This window comes from Haliotis rufescens, unplaced genomic scaffold (genome assembly GCF_023055435.1).
Source record: "Haliotis rufescens isolate VD_foot unplaced genomic scaffold, xgHalRufe1.0.p SCAF_7, whole genome shotgun sequence".
NCBI classification, from domain to species: domain Eukaryota; kingdom Metazoa; phylum Mollusca; class Gastropoda; order Lepetellida; family Haliotidae; genus Haliotis; species Haliotis rufescens.
In genome coordinates, this window is record NW_025964361.1 from 14,293,010 (window position 1) to 14,310,392 (window position 17,383).

At 38.9% G+C, this 17,383-nt stretch overlaps 2 protein-coding genes across 2 annotated transcripts in view; both read left to right on the forward strand.

Annotated features, from left to right (window-relative positions):
* Positions 1-8,903, forward strand: part of LOC124141855 (solute carrier family 22 member 15-like) — a 45,890-nt gene extending 36,987 nt beyond the window's left edge. The window contains exon 10 of the mRNA XM_046510009.2: positions 812-8,903. Within this exon, the coding sequence (XP_046365965.1) occupies positions 812-1,030 (219 nt within the window). The 3' untranslated portion in view covers positions 1,031-8,903. The remainder of the gene's footprint in view (positions 1-811) is intronic.
* Positions 8,904-10,753: 1,850 nt separating this feature from the next.
* LOC124141902 (probable glycosyltransferase STELLO1) lies at positions 10,754-13,275 on the forward strand. Its single transcript, XM_048388005.1, has one exon. The coding sequence runs from the start codon at positions 10,797-10,799 to the stop codon at positions 11,409-11,411; it is 615 nt and encodes a 204-aa protein (XP_048243962.1). The 5' UTR covers positions 10,754-10,796; the 3' UTR covers positions 11,412-13,275.
* Positions 13,276-17,383: the final 4,108 nt, after the last annotated feature.

Below are 17,383 nucleotides of genomic sequence, written 5' to 3' on the forward strand. Positions count from 1 at the left end.
AAGAAAACAGAAGGAATTGTGATGTTTTTCTAGATATCATTTGGGCTATTCCTAGCCACTAGAGGCGGTCGGGTAGCCTAGTGGTTAAAGCGTTCGCTCGTCACGCCGACGACCTGGGTTCGATACCCGACATGGGTACAATGTGTGAAACCCATTTCGTGTGTCCCCGTCGTGATATTGCTGGAACATTGCTAAAAGCGGCGTAAAACCATACTCACTCACTCACTCACTCACTCACTCCTAGCCACTATAGTATATGTTCACGTGTGCCATGCTACATGGCACGTGTCCTACCCAAATTTCGCATAAATTCTTAATTGAATTTTATAACAGACCGACCATGTGAAGTCATCACGTCTTAGAAGTGTTAGCTTTGGACGCTTCAAGCCCGGTTCGATCTCCAACATACAGTGTACATGTATAAATGAATTAATAATGATGAAGGATACGATCATCTTCATATTTAATGTCAGTTGTTTAAATGAATTAATAATGATGAAGGAAAGATAATCTTCATATTTAATGTCAGTTGTTTAAATGAATTAATAATGATGAAGGATACGATAATCCTCATGTCAATTGTTTCTGCCAAGTTTGATTATCTTTGGTTGTGCCAGGATTCGCAGATCGTGGGTTAGAATCCTCGATTCACATGAATAATGACCATTGGTTTGAAAGCACAAAACTGATGTCAGTAGATACCAAAAGGTGCTAAACGTCTACTACCTGTTACTCAAATACTGTTCAAGCACCTTGTAACCCCCAACTCACTCGCTTAGCAAACTGGTTGAATTATAGACAATTATTTCAGGGAGGCGATGACTTGATGCCACCTTTCGTCATCGTAGGAGTCAGCATGTTTCTGTGCACGTTGTTGTCGCTGGTCATGCGGGAGACAATGGGGGTTCCTCTGGAAGACACGACGGCGAAAACGTCAGGGAAAACATGTCTCAGCGACGTCATGTTTGACCATGAAAGTGTTCCGTTCAAGAAAGATCAAGAAGATGAACTTTTGGATGAAAAGGTTTAAGGGACAATGCAATCAAGAGAAAGGAAATTTTGATCTTACCAAACATTATCATAGTGCCTTAACGTGTTTGTATAAATACTCAGAATCTATTCGTCGTCAACACATCACGGTCTTATGTACCCTACGTTTCTCAATCACCCGCGAAGACTGCTCAAAGGGCTGCTTTGAGGAACGTAGTGTTTACACAACTGTAAAGATAGCAGCTGGTTCATTGGCATTTATGATCTCAGGCTTTCTGTGAGATGAGGTATATACACATGGGCATTAAAAAGGCACCTCCCACTCCTTCGGATATGTGCTGCATTAAAACATATTGATATGATTCATTGTTTGAAACACAAAATAGTGCTAAACTGACCAACAGAACGCCTTGCACTACAATCACACAAGTAATTGAGCCATCACTAGCATTCTGTTACCGATTTTTGGCGTCATGTAAAGAAGTCTGAAAACGTTCATTTCGACAACACTGAAATGTATCAGATCAGCCACACGAATCGGTATCACGGTACTGTCACGCTATGCAGTGAAAACCGCTGATTTATTTCACCACTGATTCTGCGATCAGTATCTGGAGTAGCCGCCCCTCTTATTGATGACATTTCCGAGGCGTAGCCTCATGCTGCTGATGGACGTCTGATTTTCAAAATTTGGGATCCTCTGCCATTCATGGCGCAGTGTCTGGGTCAGTTCATTCAGGTTTTTTAACAGGATGGGGCTCTATAGCTCTCACTGTTATTCCAAAAGATGTGATCAGGGTGATGAATAAAGTGTTGCTTAATTACTGCTCATGTATATAAATCCTAGTGTTCCCCCGATGATTTTGCAGAGAAACAAAACTCAGGAAAAGATCTATATTAGCAACTGCGAAATATGTATACGTGTAGTGCTAGGCAATCGTATAATCAGGTTCCTTCTTCAGGCCTATGTTTTTGTATTTAATTACCATTCTGATTCTATGAGAGGACAACAAAACAATATCGATAAGGCATGATTTCCCCAGTCCATTGTACGGTTCTCTACCAAAAGAGTTAGCCCGATATTATAGTTTTGTATCTACCTGAAAATTCAAATTTCAAACAGGGACAGCTTCCAAAAAGGATTGATCCGCTGAGACTTTGTGTGAGTGAGTGAGTGAGTGATTGAGTGAGTGAGTGTTTAGGGGGGAAGCTACAATTAAATTAAGACAAGAGAAAAAGATGTTTGTTCCCTTCAAAGAAAAACTATTTTTACCCAAACACATTGTTTTAGAGCATGTTTGTGATCGATATTATCTTTATATTAACGGAAGACAAACAGCTAACCAACTTACTGAAAGAAATGTTCGTTTGTAACAGTATATTTTCCATTAAGAATAGTAGAATACTATATTTACGTCTCGATCATCCGTCACCCATAGTCCTGAAAATGTATTTTATATTCCCGGCATTCCAACTCATTTTGCCATTACAGTACCAGACAGTCTTCACTATATTTCTACATTTCTGATGACGTATTTTGTCATTTGAATTTACTTGGCCAACCACTGAGGTGGTTTTGGTTATGTCATTGTTTTTTGGGTTTTTTTGTCATCTATGATAGCGAAACCATCTGTATTGACATCACTGCAGACAGATTAGAACTGTTCAGTATTGAATTCGTTTCCAATATTTAATTTGTTGCCACACAATGAGATTGAGTGATGTTTTAAAACATGTTTTGCTCGTCTATACACAGAAATCAAATATCTTAACTATATGAAGGTTCTTCAACCTTGACTGTTTTAAATATGTGTCACACTAAGTCAAATGTAACGCTTGTGTCCTGCATATCACAGAAACTGTTTTTGCATTACCCAGAGATCACTGATCGCCAAATGATCAACGGATGTGCAATTCGTTGAACAAAGTTGCGTCCTTGAGCCACGAGGCGCCATTCGCCTAACAGAGTTGCATTCTCTAGACATGAGGCGACACGCTGGTCGTAAGTTGTGATTTTCCCACAATAGGACCCCTGGACTGTCGCGTATCGTAAAGATTTGTAACGCGTCACTGAATACTATTCAGCGGACGCTCTCTGAGATGGCGGGAATACGGCCAAAAGTGGCGTTAAATCAAACTTGCCCACTTACTCGGTCAATAACGAAGGCAACACCAATTTTGCAAATATGGTTTCTTTGAATACTTTTGAAAATACAAGACATTTTTTGTGTGACTCTATTACATTCATGCCTTTCTGTATGTTAAATATTTACTTAGTACTATTAGTTACATGAAAGGTTTCAATAATAACTTCTGAAATAAAACAGGGATTGCTACATAAATTGACTGCCAATAAAAACTTTACAATAGTTTTAAATCACGGTAGTTTAAAAATCACAAAAGGTAGATGCATAAAGTAAAATGTACTGAAAAGATCAAAATCTCAACGAAATCAACATTTAAAATGACAGCCATACAGCATCCGATATTGGCATGGAAATTGCCCGAATTGAGGTGGGGTGGCCATAGCAAGCGTTCAACGGACAAAGGACACATATACGCGCGTTCAAAATTCAAAGACACGTCACATTAATAGCGTGTATGACCACACCCTGCTACAAGACACGCAAACACTCTCCCGCGCACAGAAAAGTCATTTTGTCTGATGACGTCACGTTTGATACGTCGCAATTCTTCTTGAAGGGCCTGGATCAGTTCTTGTCGGTTTGCTGAAGGATGAGGTCGCTGTCGAACACGAAGATGCATGACATCCGAGAGGTGTTGTATGGGGGACAAGTCTGGGAAGCGTGCAGGCCACGGCAACACGTTGACAGTGTTGGCTGGAAGGACGTTCTGTGCGATTCGGGCTGTATAGGGCCTGGCGTTGTCAATGCTGATAAAAAGGACGCCACGTGACAGCTGTTGTAGAAATGGTAGGATAACGGACGACGAATGTCATCCATGTAACGCCGACCTGTCAATTTTCCGTTAACGATGACCGGTGGTGTTCTCTGCTGCCCACAAATTCCTCCCCACACCATAACACCCCCATACCGCACGACATACTGAACGCAACATGCCGTTAGTTCTCCCCTTCGGCGGTAAACATAATATCTTCCATCAGCTCTAAACAGACAGAAGCGGCTTTCATCAGTGAAGACGAACCTCTGCCAGTCATGTCGCTGCCAACGACGTTGAGTCCGGGCCCATCTGATCTCTGACGACGATGTAGTGTTGTCAATAACTGTCCACTGTAAGGTCTGTAAGCCTATATTTCTTGAGCCAAGAGTCGCCTGGACACTGTCGACTAACCACATATCCTGAGGCGTATGCTGATGTCGTAACTGTCATGGATCGATTCCGGAGATGCAAAGTACGCCACCATCGGTCTTCATTGGGCGTAGTTACCCTGGGTCTGCCTGTCTTTCGACTGTCCGATGTTTGGCTACCATCTGTATCCAAACCGCGTTGTTCGGGTGTCAGTGGTATTTCTGTGGTGTTTTTATCAGAGTGGGTGACTGAAATGCCGTCATTATCATTTATATACCTTTTTGCACGTGTAGTTTCGGCTGCTTAAGCGGCACGCATGTTCTACAATCACTCTCTGGATAGAGCATTGTTGTGTTTGGACGATGTGTTTTGCATTGAATTAGTTTTAACTGCAATTTCATTCACTGATTCTATACTTTACCACTCAATTTTAATTCAATTTCAATTTCAAGATCTTGTGCGGATAGGTAAAGAATAATGCTCCACAATTTTGATATAGAATATTCCAGCTGTAGCACTGCGAGTGACGATAACAACTTTGATCATAATGCCAAATGTACATGTGCAGAATCGAACCCAGGTTTTCGGGGATCCAACATGACCAATGGGAAACTCAAACTGCTCATTATTGATTAAAATTCAAGTTGCAAGTCACCGTCAATACCTTCCAGGTTTGTACACATTACGTCAACACATACGGTCGTTATGCTGTGTAGTCGTTATTCTTACAAACAAATCAAGTTATGACTGTATCCACTGAGAGAAGTCAACAAGCGCCCAGACCAAACCGCGCTCAGCTGACATCGCACAAACGTTAATGTCTCTCACTTGCCAACATGTGTTACGTGAGCTGTCGGCTCTACATATTTCTTTCATGTCGGTCAATGGTATGGCTCGCACACAGGCCATGCGCGAAATAGGATTGTTCTTACCATGAGCATTCTTCTGGCTAATAGCATTAGCTGTCGGTCATACGCCTACACGGGTGGACGAAGGGAAATGCAATGAGTTTTAGACCAGGGTCCTGCATTGAAATGGTACAGGACGTCTCCACATATGTATGCTATAATGCTTTCTCTGTCCGCATACATTCATCTAACATCTATTTGTTTCATACCATATAATACATGTTGTTAAAGTCGTGTTCATAATAAATACAAAATATATATCTGGTTCTTCTTAATACAGTTAAATTTCAATGTCTATGCCGATTGATATTTCTGTTTCGCTCCACTGAGTCAATCAGTACCACTTTATAAGGATATAAATATTGTTTCCGGCCATTGATCTGATACATATTGTGATCGTTTATTATAGGGGTATTTTAAAGGAATAAAAGACACTATTTAGAATGGGTTGTAAAGGCTCATCTTATCATCGAGATTGTACGACTTCTCTTATTTTAGGGCATTTAATTCTTCCATCTTTAGTTTCAAATATTATTCGTGATCGTTTCATTTTGAGTGATTAATAATAGTATATCAACCAAAAGTTGTTAGTTGTCTTATTGACCATATTGCCATTAGCGTTTCACATTGCTTGAACCTGTTTTCTTAGTTAATATCCACCACATCATCCAGATCATGACAGATTTGTATGCCCAATAACTCAAAAGGTTCCTCTGTCCAGCCTAGATCGCATTTCGGGCAGAGTTTCATTTTCGATCTCTTCTTTGAAACTATCAATATCAATTTTGTCTTATCTGTGTTTACTTTTAAACCTAAAAAGCGCGCGAAGAATGTCAATTCATGCAAAACGGCGTAGAGGCATGGTTCAGAATCATCAAGTGAGCAGGTTGTGTCGTCTGCATTGTGCCAGAAGATACTCAATGTCACAAATTCTAATTCCCTTTTTCGCTGGTTATTTCTTGTCAGTATTTCCACGCATAGCATAAATAGATCAAGTGATAACAGATCTCATTGACGGCATCCTCTATATATGTCAAAGAATGCGGAACCAAAACCATTCACAAGAACTCCTGATTGTATTCCATATAACAATGTATACTCTTCAAAAAAAGAGAAATGGCCCTTTTGCTAATGCACTGGGTGCGGTTTTTTTTCGATTCGTGCGTGTTTCCCGACTAATGGTTTGCATTTCCTTGTTGTGATCATTTAGATCCGGGAAAATTGTCATTGACACTATAACACATTAAGCCTCTTCATTTTGCACCTCTTGGTCCGCTAACTTTGCATTTATGGCCAAACATATCCGTATGGCGTTTCTTTTTTTTTTAAGAGTATAGGTATCCATTGTTTGATTGATTCTCAAAAGCCAAAGTAACTCAGTGTTTTGTTTATTTAAGTCCAATCGACAGTATAGAAAGCTTTATCATAATCGATCAACAGTATATTGACTAAGATCGTCTAGTCTAGTCTAGTCTAGTGACCATGACTTTGCTGACAGTCTATGCACTTTCTGTAAAGAAGACTTAGATGATGAATACCATGCACTATTTATATGTCCAGCTTATAATAACTTAAGGATAAGGTATTTGCCCTCGCATTATTATCAATATAAATTCTGTTGTGTTGTGTTGTGTTGTGTTGTGTTGTGTTCTGTTCTGTTCTGTTCTGTTCTGTTCTGAATATCTGTCTTCTTATTTCCCCAATGTATAGTCCAGCCATTAAACCCTTCTGATCTTTCTTAATACGTATATCTATCACAGATTGTATACCACGTGATATGGCTATAGAAGCAACCTTGTAGAACACCGATAATAATGATATGTGACGCCAAGTTTTTGGATATTGTTTTGGTTTATTACATTTAGGTACACGGGTAATTAGTCCTCTTTTTGTGTTTGTTTGTTTGTTATTTAACGTCGCACTCAGCAATATTCTACGCATATGGGATACGATGACATGCATCAACCAAGTCAGCGAACCTGACCACCCGATCCCGTTAGTCGCCTCTAACGACAAGCACAAACGCAATTTGCGGCAAGCATGGGTTGCTCGTTTTTGTGAGATGAATTATTCACCCAGGTTGTTATACAAAACTGAAATATCTTATTAAATGTTTACTAATACCATTCCAGAAGAATTTTCAGAATTCCGCAGTAAATCAATCCAGTCCTGGACTTTTCTCATTTTTCACAAATTTAACTGCTTCGCGCCGAGGACTTCATCACAATTCGTGACGAGTTCTCCTTCAACTTTGTGAGACAACTCATCAGATAGTTTTGGAACTTTAAGTTGACTGAATACTTGACACGTCATGTTCAGAGTAGAGTTTACCATTTAACCTTCTTACTCCTTTGTTCTATAAATATAACCTTGGTTTTCTTCCATTCAATTTATCGATTTATTGAGGTAGTTTCTAGATTCTAAACTAAGATAATATTTGGATGTTTTTTCGCCATGTTCCATTCATGTTGCCTTACATCTAACCGTTATTCCCTGAGTTCCAATTTTAATTATTTCTTCTAATTCCTTAATGAGAGATTCTAAACATTGTCAGTCTGGTATCGATGACACCATTTCCTCACTTTGTTGTTTAATTTATGTTTTATGTTCATTTCCAAAGTTTCACGTGTTCTTTTCTAATACGATGAATATTGTTTAGTTTAACCCCGGATCAGTGGTATGATCATGTCCCATAGGAGAAGGTCGTTCATTGAGAAGTTCCCTTCTTTACCTTTCTCGACTGTTTAATAGTTTCCTTAATAATTTATTTTACTAACTAAACGTACTTTTTGTCTTTGAGAAGTGAATCGTTAAATTTCCAAAAACCGTTCCTTCGCTGCAATTCGGAGTCAAAATTTCAAAGATATTGGATAATGATGAGATACAAGAAAAGAGTCGAATCGAGCTTTAAGGAAGGGTGGGTTGTCTCCATGTGTATCGATTAGCAAACGGGTTCAGTCCCCTACCAGCGTCTACTAAGGCTATTTCAGATTTACCTTTCCGTCCCCCTTCTCGTGCTTTCGGGTGATTTACATTTTCATAGTTATACATATCTAGCGAGTAGTTTTGAATGATATTCCAATCCCCACACAGGATAATGTGATCACTTGTCGAAGATCTATAGTGTTGTCAATTTCATCCTAGAGATCAGGATCATCATGGTTGGGTCCATATGATATTAATACCAAGTTTATAGTCAATAATCTCAACTTCCATTATAAGCATGTTACCTTTTTTATCACATTGTATTTTTTCATATTTGAAGTCAAAGATACTTGCACAAAATTAAAATTGCTATACATCTGGCATTGCTTTTGAACGAGCGGAAATAACATAGATTATTGCCTCATTTTTTCCTTATTGTTTGTTCCATGTTTTTTTGTACCATGTACATCCTGTAAACGATAATCTGTGCCTTCTTTTTCTCAAGAGAAGTGAACATTTCTCAAGGCTTATTTCTATCATGTATGCCCCTAAAAATTTAATTGTTATACTTCATAATACAATCAGTATACTTTAATATTCTCTACATTACGTTGGGGTATGGCAACCCTAGACAGCGAATGGGATTTCTCCCAGGAAGCTCTGCCTTGTCAAACCAACCAAGAACTTTTCGGATAATGTGAGGACATCCCAACACTGCAGCCTTCTGCATTACCCAGATTGTCAGAAGTATTCCTGGTAGCAAACCCGGGTACTCTCTCAATGTCAGTCAACAGATTGGGAGGTACCAAACCAAAGGCACCGAGAACAATGGGGAGTCGGACAGCTTGGTACTTGGGATACAAGCATGTCATTTCGAAAGCGATATTTCCCATGTTTTTCCTCAATCTTGTCAATCACAATAGAGTCAATAGGGACAGAAAATTCAATGATATAAATGGTTTCATTGGCTTATCAAAAAGGACAAGGTCAGGTCTGAGGCTGTATACGGGCCTATTCCAATGAATTTCGTATTTATCATGTTCCATGATCACCTCTACATATTCCGGGTCGTACCATGGATGGACCTCTGTGTCAAAACCACAAGCATTGCGATGACGGTAATAAAATTATTTAGCCATTCCATCTTGTCGCTTCAGATACTGTGTTTGTGCCAAAGCAGGGCATCTATTATTATTATTATTATTTTTATAATCCAAAACTGGCTCCCACAGGAGCTGTCGCTTGGGTGGGATGAAGCGATATCTACATTCTAGATATTGCTGCAATGAAATTGCATTACAATGCTTTGCAGACTATTGTGACATCATTGTTACCATGACGTCACAATCAATAACATCACTAATGTCTCTGCTACTGAAGCTGTTAGTCTACGTTTTACACTGCTTATTACTGTCAGCAAACTGAAAAAGATTAAAGAATGGTGTTGGATGGTAAATATAATCTCACCCTCGTGTCTTATGATATCACATATATCAAATCTCGTTGATAAAAGTGGAAAGACTCCTCGGTAAGCCCCGGAGTTTTTTCCACTTTTATCAACTTGTGTTTATATATTTGAAATCAAGACACGAGGGTGAGATTCTCTATATAACATGACTTCAAAGCAAAATGTGTAGTTCAGCTATTTTGTAAGAGAATATGAAGTAAAAAACCCTGAAGAAAAATAATCAAGCCTTCCAAAGTTTAGCTGTGGCGCAAGGTAATTGACGTCTCAGTCACACATAGAAAAACACAAAATTTTGAAGCTCTCTGTTGTCGATAAAAAAAGGTTTAAATACACTCTCTTGGTTGAATTTATAGATTTGCCCTATATTGTGAATATTGTAATTACCGCAACTCTGCATCTTATAACTTATTATCATGTTTTAACATTCTTTCAAAATGCCTGTCCACATTGGTTGAGGAAGAAGTACCTTTCATTTAATCCCAGCGTTCAGCGTGATGCGGTGGGCAAACTAATTTTTTCAATCAGAGTAACCAAATAGAAAACCAATCTCTTTTAAATCCATGGTAGAATTTCTGCTTAGGTTTCCCGACTCTGCTTTCTGTGTTCTGTGTAGAGTGAGTGAGTGAGGTTGACTTAATGTCGCTTTGAACAGCATCATGTCAGAGAAAAGTGATGCGCACTATAGACGTTTGCCACTTTGGTGAAACCTGGATACATAGCCGGAGAGAACAGGGACTCAAACTCACTATCATAGGCTTCTGGCACACCCGAGGACGCAACTCTGCGTAGCCACTTGCGGTACCTTACACGACATGTCATTACGTCCTGTGTAGAAGAGAAAATGCCTGAGACGCTTAGCAACTAAATAAGTTCCAAAGTATGCAAATAGCCTTCATCATTTGAAGACAACAACGCACACATATGTTACTACATTAGCCAATTAGATTGCTGTAATTAGCATGTCGGTAATGAATATACGTATTATGACTCATTGAACCAATGTCGTACTCAATAAAGCATTTCAATATTCCAGGTACCCAAACTCTGTATATTTAAGTATAGAAGATCAGCGTCAACTGGATTTTGACACAGTGTCTCTTCTTCCCGAGAAGAGTTACGCCAGAAAGACAGTGGGATATCTGTTTTCAATAGCCCATGGTGCAAAAATCATTTATGAAACTGATGACGACAACCATCCACTCCAATCTCTGAAACAGTTTGTTCTGGATCCAACAATGTGGGGACTCCTATATAAAGGGGAGAAGCTCTTCAACCCTTACCGCCATTTTGGACAGCCAACACTGTGGCCAAGAGGCTACCCACTTGGTTCTGTAGGAGAACCAATTACAATCAAATATCAGTTAAATCACTGGAAAACCCCGTCTATTCAGCAGGGTGTGGTCAATGGTGATCCGGATATGGATGCCATTTTCAGACTGACCCGAAAACAAACCCATTCTCAGCTAAATGTGACCTTTGATGACCGGGCTCCACCAGCAATTGTTCCAGCTGGGGTGTTCTCACCCTTTAATTCTCAGAATACTCTTTTCCTTTATGATGCATTGTGGGCAGTCCTGATTCCAACTACAACAACGTTCCGAGTGTGTGACATCTGGAGAGGCTACTGGGCTCAGAGACTTCTGTGGGAGATGGGAGGAAACTTAGGATTCTTCCCACCAAATGCTTTCCAGAAGAGGAACTCCCACTCCTATATGAAAGATGCTGTGAATGAGAAGGACCTATATTTCCAGACAGAACGCCTCGTTGATTTCCTGTCCAAATGGAGATGTGGAGCAGATAAGACATTCTTTGTATGTATGGCTAAACTATCAACTGACATGGAGCATTAGCAATTTTGGGAGGAACGGGATGTACGTCTGACTTCTCTCTGGATCAAGGATTTAAATACTCTAGGTTACAAGGAACCAGAAAGAATTCCATTTGGTTTGCTTAATGACAGTGCACAGGTCACGAATGATTTGAAATTGCCTAATCAAACTTATTTGACTGACCAACAGGTCAATGTCACATTCTGGGCACCTGAACAGACACGACCCATGATATTTTCCACAGATAAGGAATCACCTGCGTTTGTGTCACACATTAGTCAAATAGTTTCATATTGCAGTAATCAATCATTTAGCACATATAAACTGAAACCCATTACATATCCTAGTCTTCTTTTGATCGTTGTCTTTAACTGGCCCCACTATGAGAACCTCGCATTTCTTGAGATGATGTATAGCTTGCATTTCCCGCATATTGTCTACTGTGGAACCAACAAAGATCAATTTGACGCACATGCTAAACTCTTACACAAACCTTTGTCCTTCATAGAGCTTGATATTGGTGATGGGTGGTTTGGTCATAACTGTTTGATACAAGCAATGAAAATGCAGTTTAGAGTTGATGGATATCTGTACATTAGCGATGACGTGTTGCTAAATGTGTGGAACATTCATCTCCTCTTAACAAACTCTGGGTTTACCGCTCGAGTGTTGTACAACAGTCTGAACCAATAACATGGGATCGTCTTAAAAATCCCAAGGTTGGTTTGAAAACTTACAAGGCTGCCCTTGAAGCTTTAAAATTTGTAGATGCACACAGATATACCTTATTCACAGAAATACTTTTGAACAATTCCGGATTGGAAGATGGTTTCTTTATCGGTGCATCAGACATTGCCTACGTTCCTGAACAATACAAAGATGACTTTTTGTATTACATGGAACATTTTTCAAAATTCAACCTATATCTTGAGATTATATTTCCGACTGTCTTTCGTGGAATAGAAAAGTTGAATAATGTTTATGAGATGCCTGCAACATATATTCAGCACGGAGATGTTAACAGAACAAAAAAGTATTTTGAAACAAGGCACCTTTTTCTTCATACTGTTAAACTATCAAAATTAATCTATAGGCCTGAAGGAAGGAAATTCGTCTGTGAAACATTCTTCCCTCTAACACTGTATGACTGATGAAGAAAGGGATCCACAAGTTATTTTGGATAATTAATTCAACATTCAATAAAAGACCATTGGGGCATCATGTATATACTCTTATAACATTAGGGGATCCTGTGTGCGTCTTATGAACAAATTATATAGGATAGGCTCAGTTATCTGTCAGTCATAAAACGCCTAGGGAGTGCTCTGTGATGCAACTGGAATACTGCTCAAAGCTGCGTTAAACCCAACTCATTTAACTGCAGAGTGGTTCATTGTATGCACATCGCAGATGGCACATTGCTGACATTTCATATTGCATATTGCAGGATTCACTAATTGTTTCTAAGTCGAGATTTCCAGTGCGGTATGTATTTGCTCCAACAACAGACTACAACTATTAAAACACATCACACTGTCAATACAAATGCTACCTGGCTCTGTGTGACCCAAAAGCCATCCTTGATTCAAGTTATCAAATGATAGTTGTTTACAAGACAAAGGTTTTTTTGCGTAAGATATTTGACTTATGTCAGATTGCTATAATTTGCACATTTAATGTATTGATCACAAGTGTTTTAGGTAAGATATTAAACTTGTGTCCAATTGCTATGAATTGTACATTTGATGTATTGACACAAGGGTGTTACTTAACTTGTGTCGGATTGCTATAATGTGTACATTTGATGTATTGATCACAAGTGTTTGAGGTAAAATATTTAACTTGAGTCCGATTTTTGTAATTTGTACCTTTGATGTATCGCCACAAAGGGTTTATAAAAGTTATTTGACTTGTGACCGACTGCTATCATTTGTACATTTAATGTATTGATTACAAGTGTTTTATGTCGAGCAATATTCTAGCAGTACCAGTCTTTGGTGTTTACATTTTACAACTTTTGAGATACAATCGAGCATGCTCTTTCCACCAAGATTCCAAAGAGCGCCATACGACTTTTGCTCAAAACATTTAAGGCCTCAGTAAAGCTTTCAAAACGTTTTATGGCAAACATATGGAGGACAGATTAGACGCATCAGTGACAAAAATGATGTCCGATGCAATTCCCTATTTTGACTTGTACCCGTGTTTTTTCAGGTAAACAATTGACTTGCCTGTGCATGTGTTTGTGACGGGTGCCACCGGTGTGGCAGTGTATGCTCACCTTTTCGCAAACTCCTGGTATCATTACTATTTGATAGTGACCCATAAACACATGCTCATGATATAGTCGGAATCGTACAATCGACTTTGCTTTGTGTAGAGATTTCTATTGGATATGAAACAATGTTTGGAATCTGCATAATCTTCCATTTGATAAGACCCGTGAAGATCCGGGGTAGAATAGGTCTTCAGCAGCCCATGCTTGCCGTAAAAGGCGACTATACTTGTCGTAAGAGGCGACTAACGGGATCGGGTGGTCAGGATCGCTGACTTGGTTGATACATGATGCTCATGATGTCAATCACTGGATTATTTGGTCCAGCCTCGATTATTTTACAGACCGCCGTCATATAGCTGGAATATTGGAGTGCGGCATTAAACAACAAACCAACCAACCAAATCTTTTCTAATATTTGCATACAATGAACAGACTAGCTAAAAATGGTATTCATCTTCTATCTCGTGGCAAGTACAATACTTACACAATCTGTTTTCCCTTGATATCGCTTAATGTCTAACTTTTTTCTATTAGAAGGTCATGAGAACTACATCTGAAACGGGATAGTGCTGTTCGGAATTTCTTAACATTTATATCCAAAATATATGTTTCAGTAAGAATGAATTATTTAAAACAGGTGTAATGATTTAACTTCTTGTGTAAACATAGTGAAGAGTACCGCTTTTGAAAATACATATCTTTCAGCCCTTGTATTAAATTATATACGAAATGATCTGGTACTGTTACATGTTGCTCTCTCCAAATGTAATCATACCCGCAAGATTGGAGTATGTTTTTGACACCCGAGGCTCAGTTATTTTTACCTCTGCTATCGTAAAGAATCATCATGTGACAGCATTTCTTTGGGAATCTGGTACTCTGGCATTTTAAGCAATTTTATCCAATATTTTATTACTTTTATGTAACTAAATATATACTTAGGGTATCTCCCACATTCCCCGTAAACTGTAACATTTGGGGTGTTGAATTGACTCCTAAAAATCTTTTACACGCAAATAGATGTACCTTCTCTTTTTATCATAGTTTTCTAGACCCCATACTTCAGCACCACAGAGTAGAATAGGACTGATCTGTGTCGAAAATCTTGAAAAAAGTATCATAGCTGATATTTCCAAGGGGTTTTAGGTTTTTGTAAAATGCCAATTAAAATCTTTTTGGCTTGCAGTGCGTCTTTGTAGCGATGAAGTGACCAAGTAAATCGATTTGTGAAATGTTATTTCTTACAACCTCAAGTTTTTTTACCTTTATATAACCATTTTTCTCGTTTTGGCAATTTCCCTTCATTTTTTAAAACTTTTACCTTTGCCTTATCGATATCGACCTTCAATTTCCATTTGTTACAATAGTACTTATATGGAGTAGAAAAAGTTTAATAGTTTCCGGATGGGGTTGGATGCCCTCGTTACAATTTTCAGATATTTGTATCGAAAGTTCATTTATGAAAACCGAAAACAGAAATGGACTTAGAATACACCCTTGTCTAACCCAAATACTACAATAGAAGAATCAGATAAGATGTTACTGTTTCAAACACAAACCTTCACATTGTGATATATGCAACATAGTAATTTACCAATTTTAGTACTGATACCTTAAGATTTGCAAAGGGACCACAACATGTTTCTGTTAATTTAGCCAGCAAAATCAACAAATATAACATACATTTTGTCTCCTTTTCGTGCTAAATATTTCTGTACAAGTGTCTGCAATATAAATACATTATCAAGTGTAGAGTATCCATCATGCCTGAAACCGGCTTGTCCTTCATCTATCTTATTAAAGGAATCGGTCCAAAATACAAAACGTTTGCATATAAAACTGGTAAAAATCTTACTGAAAACACTCAAAAGAGTTATACCCCTATAGTTGTTGGTGACATGAGTTGATCCCTGTTTGTGCAAAGGAATTATAATCCCCAAAGTCCACTGTTCTGGAAAATAAGTCAAGCATAACCTTAAAAAGGATTTCAAGGTAGGGAAGGAGAATATCGAACGAATATTTAAAACATTCAGGAATCAAGTTATCTTCACCAGCTACTTTAATACTTTTTAAGTTTGCAATTTTTCTGAAATTTCTTTTCTTGTTATAGGCGAATCAAGAATATCTTAAGTTAACTGACAAAAAGTTACCAAATGCATTTGATTCGTCGATATCAAAACATCTTTCCTCGTTCTCTGTAGAAGTTGAAAATAGATCCTTGAAATAGTTAAACCGGTCATCAATTGGAGTATTGTTTTGTGTATAACAATTAGTATTTAGTCCTTTAAGAGTGGTCCAAAATTGTTTAGAATCGCGTGTACAATGTTCAAGTTTTTCCTGCTTCACTTTGAAACAAATCGCTTTCTTTTCTCTGCATACACTGTTGTATTTATTTTTATATGATTATACTTATATAATGAGTTATTTTCCTTTTTTCTCCTAAAATTGTTTAAATATTTACATCTTTTTTTTTAAGTAGCTCACATTCACGGTAAAACCACTGTTGACTAGATGTGTTAAAAGTACACTCTTTTCATATCACTTGCTGCGTGCACAAGGCCTCTGACATGAACACTTTCGTCTATACTGTGTAACACTTCCTCAGCAGCCTTTTCTAATAAAGAGAATCATCCACTGCTCAACAAGTTGTACATAAATTGGTCAGCTTTATCATTTACCCAAACGAATTTGGAAGCCTTATTACCATGAGTCGTCACGATATGGTTGAAATATTGCCGATGTGACGTAAAGCATTACCTCACTCACTATTACCATGAGCTTGCACGGAAGTATGTAGCCAGCCATGACAGGAAAGTGAGAGGATTCCGTGCGTGATACCATGTTGAAATTACAGCATACGTCAAACAACTCAGATGAACAGATAATGTAATCTATCACGCTAGCACCTTGATTGTCGATATAAACGTGTAGTCTTCAACTTCTGAGTCTGACCCACGTCTTCCATTCATGATATGTATATTTAAGACACTGCATAAATTTATCAAACTTGTTCCAATGTTATTTAACACATTGTCTGCTCCCCCACCTATAGCATGACATTCTTCAAAATTACATGGAGCGGTCAGGTAGCCTAGTGGTTAAAGCGTTCGCTCGTCACGCCGAGGACCCGGGTTCGATTCCCGACACAGGTACAATGTGTGAAGCCCGTTTCTGGTGTCCCCCACCGTGATATTGCTGAAGTATTGCTGAAAGCGGCGTTACACCAAACAAACTCACGCTCAAAATAACAAATTTCCCCCAATTTAAATATGCAACCATAGAGCCCCCAGGTTGCCCTTCCTTTTGCGTGCGTCGTTCATCGGCAGTTGTAGGGACTGGGCGCACATTGTGCAGACGCCTTTGAACCTCATCCCACAAGTGTTTGATGGGGTTCAGATCAGGGCTGAGGGCTGGCCACGGTAGAACAAATTCTGACGCCGCCAAATTCTGACTCTTCCGTCAGCATGGGAGACACAAAAGCGACTTTCATCTGAGAAGATGACACGCCTCCACTAACGATGACGCCAATTGTGATGACCCTGTGCCCACTGAAGTCGTGCTTATCGATTCCGTGGTCGGATCACAGTGTCCCGGCTAATGTGTCGATTATGTGTCCCTATGGTCTGTCGAGCACTTTCACTTGCAGTTAGGAACGGATGTCGCTGGTGTTGCCGGGTAATCTGCCGATCTTGTCGAGGTGCGTGGTGACACTAGG

Bases quoted from the DNA above. Each gene is read 5' to 3' on its own strand.
- LOC124141902 (XM_048388005.1), top strand. From the start codon at position 10,797: ATGTGGGGACTCCTATATAAAGGGGAGAAGCTCTTCAACCCTTACCGC.